This window comes from Doryrhamphus excisus, linkage group LG21 (genome assembly GCF_037039965.1).
Source record: "Doryrhamphus excisus strain RoL-2023G ecotype Guam linkage group LG21, RoL_Dexc_Guam_v1.1, whole genome shotgun sequence".
Lineage (NCBI taxonomy): Eukaryota > Metazoa > Chordata > Actinopteri > Syngnathiformes > Syngnathidae > Doryrhamphus > Doryrhamphus excisus.
The window spans coordinates 14,158,717-14,170,496 of NC_136377.1; the positions used below are offsets into that span (position 1 = coordinate 14,158,717).

Genomic DNA, 11,780 nt, shown 5'->3' on the forward strand with positions numbered 1-11,780 from the left:
AACGACCTGAGAATTCCTTGGATCTCTGTGAGTGCCATCAAACGTGGACACTGTAGTATCGCGCCTGTCCAAAACTTGACAAAGTCTAACTTCCGTCCTGTTGGACTTTGTACATGGTCACTATTCTGCCCAGGGTACCAAAAGCATGACAGTGTTGGAACATACGAGTGTTTACATAAAAAAATGCTCTAATTTATTTACTTGATGCTTGATTTGCACATCCATTCATTCATTTTCTGTGCCGCTTAATCCTCATTGGGGTCGTGGGGTATGCTGGAGCCTACCCCTGCTGACTTTGGGCGAGAGGCTGGGTACAGTCTGGACTGGTTACATATCATGCAGGCCGATTTGCTGATATCATATTGAATTGGGACACCCCTAAATATAAGTCAGAATCTGAAAGGTTTATGGCAAACAACTCACAGTGGTATGACATTCATTTATTTACATTCATTCATTTTCTACCGCTTATCCTCACAAGGGTCGCGGAGGTTGCTGGAGCCTATCCCAGCTGTCTCCGGGAGAGAGGCGAGGTACACACTGGACTGGTTCACATTCATACCTATGGACAATTTGGAGTCGCCAATTAACCTAGAATGTTTTTGGAATGTGGGAGGAAACCGGAGTACCCGGAGAAAAACTCCACAATTCTTACATGGAACTTGTGGGTTTTTGGAGCATTTCAGCTTTGTGGATGTCAGAATAGCCTCCCACGGCTGCTAGTTTATTGTGATCTACCTCCCACCCACATGGATTTTTTGCTCGACAATGCTCCATAGGTTCTATTTTGTGGGACATTAACAGCCAATGGCAGAAAGGTAGGTACTGTTTGCATCATGAGATGAAGGTCATTTTACTGTGTTCCCTTTTTGATTTTTCCACTCACACAGTCTAATTTCCATCCAGACACCCCCAAGGTTGCACTTGCTCTTGTCGGTAAACGGGATTGTTCGAAAACTATTCTTCACGTATTTGTTCGGCCTACTGCATTCATTTCTGTTTGAGAGCAATGTTTAGGGGTGGCCAAGTAGTAGGTTTATGCATAACGCCAATCCCCCTGAAGGATCCTACACCTTGAGGTCCATGGGACTTCAGAGGCACTCGCAGCTTCAAATACCTGTTTGCTGCTTTTTAGCAGGTGATGTCTTGATTGGATGAACTCGTCTGGCAGAAACCGTTCTCATTATGCCTTCATCGTGATGTCATCTCAATCAGACAATTTTCGTTTCCCACCAGCCAAATTTCTTCACTCTACAAACGAACATTTTTCAGGCCTTGTCCTTGTCTTTTCTGTGTGCTTAATAATGTGGAACATCGTTTCTAAATAATTGGCTTTTAATTGGGCTGACCTGGCAAACTAATTATTGATTGTTTATTGAAAAACAAAAAAATAGTGACCGCCAGTCAAAGAACTTTGGTATTTCATTAGAGTACATCCCCTTAAAGTTAAAACCCCATGGACACTAATGAGCAGTGCATCAAACAGCGGAAGCTGGAGTTCTTATCTTGAAATGTTGAAATGAAATGACTGGCTAGCAGATGAATTAGCATGTCCGGATACGTTTACAGGTATGAGGGCTGAAATGGCGCTTGGTGTGCTGACAAAAAGGTTTCTTTTGATAATTACTACGAAGGACGCGTGCCTAGCAGCATTACTGTATCACTGGAACGGACCTCCTGTTTGTTTGACATTGAATCTGCAAGTACAAAAAATAGAACAACCTCATCAAAAGTGAAAAAAGAGATGCAATGTGTGGGATGCAAAAGGATGACCAAAGAGATGTTTTAGCTATGGAGGCCACTTGACATTCAGGTTAGATTTTTGTGTAAGCAACTACCATTATATCAGGGGATGCTAACTACTGAGCCAAGCAGGCAGAGGCTAATCCACTATCCACTAGCTGGTGGAAACTCAGAGCAGACGTGAAGGACAATAACGGACTTTCCCCTTTCATTGATTCCCTCCCTCCAGCTCAGCATTTTGTGCTCTCTTCCCACACTCCATCCTCATCATCATCTTCCTCTGGCTCTCACCGGGGTCACGGCAGCCTCCCGCTGGGTGATAGATAGCAAGCATGTGTGTGACCTTGCTGCTGCAAACCCCGCCTCCTGTCCTCCACCTCCCCTAGAGCGCAAACTTAATGTTGTTGAAGCAGCCGATGAGCACAAAAAATACAACACCATGATAGCTTACAACTCTTGTCATTTAGAAGCCTGAAGAAGACTGAAAAGACACAATAACCGCAATGATGAACGGAGGTTATGGACCAGACTTCCGTATCAAAGACCAAAACATTTAGGAAACTATCCATTCATACATCCATATGGACCATGTGCCAATTCCCAGCATGGTTTACTTTCCCAGTGACCTTGTGTGTCCAACCCGAAGCCACTCTGAGACACTTGAAGAACAAATGAGGCCATTTCAGAACAGCACAGCGTCTCCAATATTTTACATAAAAATCCTCACCACTAACCGTGCACACTAACCCAAGTGGGGGTGGACAAAAACACAGTAGTAGTGATTTGTTGATGAATAAGTTGTCATAATTAGGCCTGGACATATGGATATATGTACATTATTGTCAACATTACTTTGAGGCCATTTTTCTCATTGGTGTAATGATAACATACGTACATAACACACTGTAGTGGCCGCCAATCCAGTTGCTAGTTTCACTTTGGACAATGGATATTAGGCTACGGAGTTACAGCGGTAGTTCTCCCTCACTGTGCCTGGGCTGCCGTGTTAGGTTGCGGGGCGCTCACATGGGAGCTCTAACTGGTGGTTAATACTACGGACCATCGATCAATTACTTACAAAAAAAAGTGATATATTCTAAATCATATCACAAATTGATCCATAACCATGTTAAATGATTAGTCCTACCCTAAATGTATTTTGCAAGGCTACCTTTTCCAATGTTATCTTTTATTGGATGAGGGACCTGACTCAAAGCCCAACAATATCGTTGGTCATGTTGTGTAATAAAAAAAAAAAAGTCATTTAAGCAATACTTTGGTTTCAAAACAGATCGTACTGGATCAGCTCAGCAAAAAATGTGGATGGGGACATGCCTACTATGTAATATTGTCAATGTTATTTTGAGACCATTTTTTCCTCATTATGACAGATAATATATGACATAATAATGTGAGCACACTGTATCAAAAGCAATCTTTTTTTTAAAGCAATATACACTTGTCTCAAATTGTAAAGCGCATTTATTTATTGGAAACAAACTTGCTAACTTTTCTAACGGGATATCATCCTCTGCATACATTGTTACTAAGTCAACAGACTGTAATGCCTGTGCTTGTGATGAAGGAAGATATAGTATACGTAGTCGTCACCCATGCAATTCCAACTACAATGGAAGATATTTTTCGGACACTCTTATTTTGTTACACAGACATGGGGCAAACGGCGCTGTTATTTTGAAGGACAATCACAGAAGTGTGTTCCGTTTAAATAAACATAATTCTCGTTCCTTACGTTAAAGCCTTAAAACACAAAGTGGTGAAAATATACTCATCGAGACCGAGTCGTGCACACACAACCACTTTGCGTGTTGAAGTAAGCTAACCCCATTTTCTTATCATTGGAAGAATCTATACCGGTATAGAAAAATATCACCCGATCCTAGTTCACGCCATCCATTCCGCTATAAAACCAACACTCCCAGCTGTTGAGGAAAATGCACGGATTGAACCCTCTTATCAGCTTCAGCCTGTTGGGTAAAGAGAGAGGATGAAAACAAACACGCATGCACCTGTCAATATATCAATACCGGCAAAATTATCGAGTTTGTTGTATTTATTGAGCGGTTAATTAATTTATTGATTATCATGACAGGCCTAGTCATATTTTTTTTTCATTAATTTTCTATGCTGCCTGTCCTCAATGGTTGCAGGGGAATGCTGGAGCCTATCCCACCTGACTTTGGCGAGAGGCGGGGTACACCCTGGACTGGTCGCCAGCCAATCGGAGGGCAAATGTAGACATTCCAGGCAAACCATTCACACTCATACCTATGGAAAATTTGGAGTACCCGGAGAAAACCCACACACGGGGAGAACATGCAATCTCCACACAGAGATGGTGTTGTTGACTAAAACTAAATCAAGATAGATGACTGAAATGCATTTAAAAACAAAACACTGTACTACAGTTTCAACGCTTGGGCTAATGACCATACATTTTTCATTTGTCTCAGAGATAAAAGGTGAGCTTTGCTTTCCCAAACAATTGTTGTATTGACAGGAACCAAAAATAAAAAGGGCAAATTGTACACAATTCATTCTCATTTCTCAATGCAGGGAAGTAAAAACGATGTGTGGACCAATCAGCAGACAGCATAAACATGCTGTTAAACAAAACAGCATCCTAATTACCAACACTTGTAACTGCTCTCCAGGTGCGTTTATGTCAAAGTATGTCGATTCTGTCCCTGCTGCACATCATTTGTCCATCTATTAATGGGAATGTTTGCTCACGACTGCCCCGTGCACGCTTGATGACGCATCATTATTCCCAGCACGGCCGTTTGGGTGCTGCAGAGCAACAGTTAGTGTCTGTGAATATACTGAGCCGATGAGGAAAACATTTCCGTGGAAAAAAACGGCCAGCTAAATAACATCACAAGTCACATGACCCCACTTTGGATGTGCAGCCGTGTTTTGTGTGCGTCAGTTCTGCTGACTCGGACCGCGCTCGGCATTAAGCGACCTTGGCGACCGAGGAGAGGGCGTGCAGGGATAATGAGACTCAGAGGGACCAACGAGGAGGTCTCAGGTGGGGGCGACCAAGGCGGAAGATGCAGCATGAAGCCGTGAAAGAAGGTGAAAGAGAGAAGGACACTGCCAGACTGGGAGGAAGTCTTTTTATCTAAAAATAAACACCGCTGCTGCTGCACTCAGACACATTTGATATTTAAGTACACAAGACGAGAGAAGCCAGCTACAACACAGACACACACATCAAAAAATGAATAAATATATGCACTAATATTCTACATCACTCATATCCAGTGTTGCACTGAAATGGTGGTGTAATAATAGTGGTATAAACACGTGCAGTCATACTGGAATGGTGGGAATCAAGTTTCAGGAAAGATGGCTGCTAGCTTAGCAGTTAAGCATAATGTTCAATCTTCAGTGTAATCATGCTGCACTCGCGATATTCTCTCTGCAGCCGGGTTAGCATTGTTAGCGCTTCCATCCCACGTTCCCCATGACAACAGACGGTAAACATGGTTGATGCCATCTTTATCCAGCAACCTTTATACCGTCTTTTTCGTTGTTCACTCCCACTATGCAGCCTCTCCTTTGTATCTCGAAGGGGTGATTAATGCTAACAGCTGCTCTCGAGTGTAAACAATGGAGCAAGACGCAAGCTACAAATGTAAGAAGATGAAAATCCATACCTGCACAAGTGCTTAAGGGGTCGGTATGGCAAGAAAAACGATAAGAAAAGTACGAATAAAGCATCATTAAACACTAAAAACGCAGCAGAAGATGTGGAGCCGTCGTAACTAGCTTGCATTCAGGCGATGAGACCTCTGCATCAAATCTAGTCTACATCGATATGAACGAGATGCTTGTTTTTGATATTAAAAGAAATATCGATATATCACCCAGCCCTATCATAGGCTAAACTGTACATTGAGTGACTACTAACATTGACAGCTAAACATTGCCAAATCACTACCATTACCCGGTAACAAACGTAACTAATGTGCGAGTTTGTGTTAGGTCTTAATGCGTTTGAATGTTGGCGTGCTCTCAGCAACAGAAGGAATCCATGAACCATGATGTAAGACAAAAAGAGTGAAAACAAACGCTTTCTTTGTATCCAAAGAATGTATCAATTTTTCAGACACAAGTATGGTTGTATTAAGTCCCTTAGAAATCCCCCCGTGTTCCGCCTGGGAAAACTACAAGCTTTACTAGCCAGTAGCCACTAATGTTGCCATCCAGCATTTGAAGCAGGTTACAGATGTCTTAATCTTCCATAACCTGTTTAGAACAGGCCACTTGATGGACTTTTTGTTACACTTGATTGTTCAAAGGATTGCAAGTTGCAATTTGTTTTGATTAAAAAAACATTCTTTTGATTCATCTTTGATTCATTTTGTCCAGCATGAAGCTGTCGACTCTGTGTCCAATTAGAACCATGTACAGTATGGACATTCACAAGATGCCACCAAAAGCACAATGTCCCTTCAAAATCTTTCAGGAAATGATGTAAGTGTGCTAACCAGCTCTTTCTGGGAACGAAGAAGTCAGAATGAGATACGCTAACAAACAAAACAACAGAGCGGAAATGCTGTAATTACTTAGCCACAGTAAAATGACTACTTTTACTCAAGAAGAGATTGAGGGCAGCATGAAAATTGACCACAGCGGCCAAGAGGAATGTCAAGCAGAATAATACTGCAGCATCCCGAGCTAAGGCTACCGCTACAACCTATTGAACCTTAGCATGAGGAACATTGATGCTGCACGAATTAACGACCAGCAGTTCATCTGCTCGGCACGCTTGGAAGCCCGGCAGAGCCAGTACTAGATATAGGACATTGCAGTACCTGCTTTCACCAATTACAAAGTGACAGTATGTAAAGCTATGTGGGAAATTGTCAACGTCAGTGTGAAGAAAACAACAAGACAACAACTGAAGCCGCCCTCAGCCTGTCAGAACCACTAAAGTGCCACTAAAGTGGAGGTAAATGGACAACAAAGAATCAGAAATGGAATTTTGGAGATGAAAAGCGGAAGTGGAGAACAACAGCAGGTGGTCCAGCATCTGCAAGCCTAAGGCAAGTGTCTCCATGACAACTAGGATGCCTTGTTGACGATAATAGCTGAGCACAACATTTCTTGTGTGTATGTGTCACTTGGTTCGGGTTCTACTGACAGCTGCAATGATGTTCTGTTTGTCGTTTCCATCCTCCCAGCTCTGAGTTCTTTCTAGAAGAAAGCCTCAGCCTCTCCTTCAACAGGGAGCGTATCTGATCCAGAGGACAAGCCATCTGTTCCGCCGGGCTGCAGTGGGCCGGGATCAATACAGCCTGTGGGTCACGGAGGAGAACGCGGCCACTGTGGTCTCCCACACCGAGGCACCATAATGGATGGGCTTTCTGGGTCACAGAGGAGCCGTTGGGAGTGTGACCGCGGAGGTTTTTCTGGCTTTTGTTTAATTAAAAAGGACAATTCTCTCACTGGCTTGGCTCGTGGAAACAACACAGCCTCATGTTGGTTGTTCTGGAACGGGAATGAAGCGTGAAGCATCACGTGTGCTTGTGTTTATACATCTACCACGTCTATTTCTATACCTACAAGAACAACCTCTCGCTCTACGTGATTCCTGAGCCACTGCAGCATCCTCCTCCACATCGCTCTATTCCTCCCCCACCCTCCCCCTTCAACCCCTTCCCCCGCATCTCCACCTGCTTTTAAATGCACGGCACAGCCCAGGCGGCTCAGTACATGCAGGAGGCGGCAGCAGTGCTCCGAGGAACAGCACGGCGCTTTATTAGCCTGAGCCGCCTTCTTCAGAGCGGAGGGGGTTGTTCTAAAGTGGAAGTACCCGCCCACCTGTGCAGCACCTGGGAGAGGACTTGGGGTGTGTGGGGGGGGCATGGCTGCAAGGGGCCAGAATGGTTAAGTCCAGCTGCAGACTGCCATATTGTAAACACAAGCACTGCTCTGAGGTCAGTTTTAAAGTGACATAGAGACAACATGGCCGCTCACATGTATGATGCACGGAGGAGGGGTGACGTGCACGTAGCATCGTAGCATCCAGCATGCTGCCAGCATCCTCCTTCAGCTCATCTGTTTCGTAACCCCACACTCACTCTCACACACTCGTCCAAAAAGCTGCCTGGATTAAATCCCGTGCTGCATGCTAGTCTCTGCACCCCAAGCCACAAGGAGATGAGAGGGGTGCATGTATGTGACACCCCCCCAAACACACACACATTCAATAATCACCATGCATCACTGCACAGCCTCACAGGGCCTTGACTGCCCCCCCTCCTCCACAATGGGCCTCATATGCAGCCTCTCACGCACATATCGATGGATAGCATCATGCTAAGTGGGCCTTTGTCCGCGGTACGCACACACACACACACACACACACACACACACACACACCTTTGTACGTAGATCATTCCATCCCAATCTGAAGTACCTTGGTGCCATTTTTACATCACCTGCATCGTCCCAGTGGGCGTAGGAAGGATGGAGAGGAGGGTGGGGGTTGCCAGGAGAATAGCATGCAAGCACTAGCCGCTAGAATGACACTAGAAACGGACTGCTTTTATTGTTGCATCCATCATTAAGTCAACAATGGCTGCTGATGAGAGTGCACGGCGAAGGGGGTCACAGGCTTCAGCCAGCCTACTGCAGCCACGGAGAGAACAATTGACTGGTCTTAATTTAAGTATGACCTCTTTTATGTGCAGCAAAGATGAAGATGCGAGCAGCAGAACAAACAAATGACATCATCCCCTCAAGGCGTCGTCAGCAAAGCGTACTGGGTCCACTCACCAGGTTCAGAACCGTCTCCACGATGTCCCGGTTGCTCACTTCGCCCACCTGGATGAGGCCCACCAGCACGGCGAATTTCATCTGGATATTCCTGATCGGCACGGCGGGGTTGATCACGCCGGCCGGGAGGACCATAGAGCCGGCCGAGGACACCATTCTCTCCCCGGTGGCCAGCGGCGGCGGCGGCGGCGAGTCCGTGGCCGCGAGCGAGGAAGTGGAGCCCGGTGGTGCCGAAAGCGGCTTCTCGCTCGACATGTCCCCTCGGGATCCGGAGGAGGAGAGGAGCGGCCGCCGGGTGTCTCCGGAGCACCTGCCCTACAAGCTGAGCCTCCGCGGCGGCCACAAACACATCCACAGCGCGGGACAGCACTCGGAGCGGCCAAACGTTCACAGACGACGTGGTCCTCCTCGCACCGTGCTCGGCGTCATAAGGAGGTGTATCTCGGAGGTTGGTAGCTGCTCTCTCTCCTCACCAAGTGTCTCTCTCTCCGGTCTGCAGCTTGCAGTCAGTGCGGTCGACGTCGAGCCTTCAACGCCATGTTGACGCCCCCTGGCTGCGGTGGGCCGCTGGGACGGCGCATGCGCGCTGGTGGCAAACCGTCTGGACGCAACTAACATGGAGACACGCGTGCACGCGCTCTTACCTGCACGACCTTCCACCAGAGGCCTAGCGAACCTGCAACCTTTGACCTTTAACACCAGTCAAGTAAACAAGAAATGGTTTGTTGTCATGGAAACACCTACCTTTCATATTTTACATTTGGAACAATAAGACCATATTTACCATATCATTTTACCACATTATATAATTAAATAATTTACCATATAAATACATTTATTCGGTGGCAGACGGGCAAATGTGCAGCAGTGCAACACACATTTTAAAAAATTAAATTTGTCACATGTCCATCGTACAGCAAAATTTGTCTCTGCATTGAACCCATCCTCTTGAGAAGCAGCAGACAGCCATCATGCCTTAAAAAGAAAAAATTGTGAATTGCATCAAATTCCCAACTGCTTGGGCTTGTGTATTCCTGTAAATATGCATATATGTATTCATAAAATCATCTAAATAGCAAACAAAGCGATGAATAACCTACAAGTCTACAGGGCTTCATTGTTTTGAGAGAAAGGCCAAGCAAATGTTAGGGTCTCCCCCAACAAAAGGCTCAAGATTAATATTGATATGTACCATTAATAAAATATGATTCCATTAATCCAGCTTCATGCTATCAACTAGCATGGATGTGGTTCACTCGAAAGAAAGGAACACCCTCAGTCCTCTTCCCTTTCAGTTGCCTTCAGGCTCCAAATAAGATGTATGAAATATATGTGTGCTTACAAACGCATGTGTCACAGTGTTCTCCTCGTGTCACACGCTCTGCTCCTGGTGCTGCCTGAAGGTCCACATAAGCTTCTTTCACACTGCACGTCTTCTTCCAGCAGGTCACATCTGCTGGCAGAAAGATCCATTTACAAGGGAGGGGGGTTCGCCTACGTGCGTGTTCCTGTGTGTGTCTGTGTGGGAGTGGATTTTCATTACACACAGTAACGGCAGTCGCTTTGATGTACCCGCCGCTCACTTCCTTGAGATGCTGTCATTTGACGAGGGTGACGACAGCGTGACACTGACCAGGCGCATGTGTGTGTGTGCATGTGACCTTATTAGACAATTTAACAGATGAGCAGAGACAATTTGGTGTCAAACTTCTGAATAAACAAAAGGCAGTGAGGGCAACTCGCTCATTCCGTCTGTATGAGCACACACAAGTGCAGACGCGCACACCAATACACACACACACATACACACACACGTACACTGTTTTCTTTGTTAGCACACAATGGCTTGTGCAGCTTTGTCTTGAAGAACACAAAAGGTTCCTCCAGCAGGGCGTCTTTGTTCAAGCTGGCTGCTGAGTGCAGTTGCACAGTTTCCCTCACATCCATCCATCCATACATCCATCCATCCATCCATTCATCCATCATGCTGAGTGCAGTTGCACAGTTTCCCTCACATCCATCCATCCATCCATACATCCATACATCCATCCATCCATCCATTCATCCATCATGCTGAGTGCAGTTGCACAGTTTCCCTCACATCCATCCATCCATACATCCATACATCTATACATCCATACATCCATACATCCATACATCCATACATCCATCCATCCATCCATCCATCCATCCATTCATCCATCATGCTGAGTGCAGTTGCACAGTTTCCCTCACATCCATCCATCCATCCATCCATCAACATTTGTCTTATTTCACTGTTGTGAAGCTCCATGGATGAAGTGAAACAAACAAAGATAGCGAGTTGTTTATAGGAATTGATGTTGGACGTTAATTTGAAGGATTGATGGCTGGATGAGGCCGCATGATGGACGAGCGGTTAGCATGTCGGCCACACAGTCAAAAGATCAGGAAGATCTGGGTTTGACGCTCCGCTTGGGCATCTCTGTGTGGAGTTTGCATGTTCTCCCCGTGCATGCGTGGGTTTTCTCCGGGTACTCCGGTTTCCTCCCACATTCCAAAAACATGCTAGGTTAATTGGAGACTCCAAATTGTCCATAGGTATGAATGTGGTGGCACATATAGACAAACAACCATTCACACTCACATTCATACCTGTGAGGCCTGCACGCTAACCACTCGGCCGCCGTGCAGCCTGTATACGGATCAAATAAAACCCAAAATGATGGATGAATCATTGAAAACAAAGTAGCTGGATGGTTGGTTGGTTGCATGGCTTATTGGTGGATGTATGGATTGGACACTCAAAGCGACGGATAGATGTTGGGTGGTGATTAATTGACACACAAAATGATGGATGTGTAGCTGGATGGTTGGTTGGTTGCATGGCTTATTGGTGGATGTATGGATTGGACACTCAAAGCGACGGATAGATGTTGGGTGGTGATTAATTGACACACAAAATGATGGATGTGTAGCTGGATGGTTAGTCATAATGGTTGGTGGTTGGATGAAGATGATTGATAAGTGGGATGAAGATGATGGATGAACGATCATAGGTATCAATTACTATACAGATCATCAATAGTATCAATAGATGAATCGGTCAGTGAAAACGGAGCGATGGACGAATATTGGGTGACAATAATGGTTGGTTGATGGTTTAATTGGAAAACGAAATGATGGATGGTTGGTTGAATGATGGATGGATGGATGGATGCATCATCCATCCATCCATCCATCCATCC

The 11,780-nt window shown here is 45.4% G+C and overlaps 1 protein-coding gene across 12 annotated transcripts in view; it reads right to left on the minus strand.

The window, feature by feature from the left end:
- The window catches only part of nbeaa (neurobeachin a), a 76,364-nt gene extending 67,262 nt beyond the window's left edge, over positions 1-9,102 (minus strand). For 8 of the 12 annotated variants that reach the window (XM_058086045.2, XM_058086047.2, XM_058086046.2 and 5 more), the window contains exon 1: positions 8,554-9,099. In XM_058086045.2, the coding sequence (XP_057942028.2) occupies positions 8,554-8,808 (255 nt within the window). In that variant the 5' untranslated portion in view covers positions 8,809-9,099. Of the gene's footprint in view, positions 1-8,553 lie in introns of all 12 variants that reach the window. The other 4 variants (XM_058086044.2, XM_058086037.2, XM_058086035.2 and 1 more) reach the window with 2 other exon arrangements.
- Between the last annotated feature and the right edge of the window lie 2,678 nt (positions 9,103-11,780).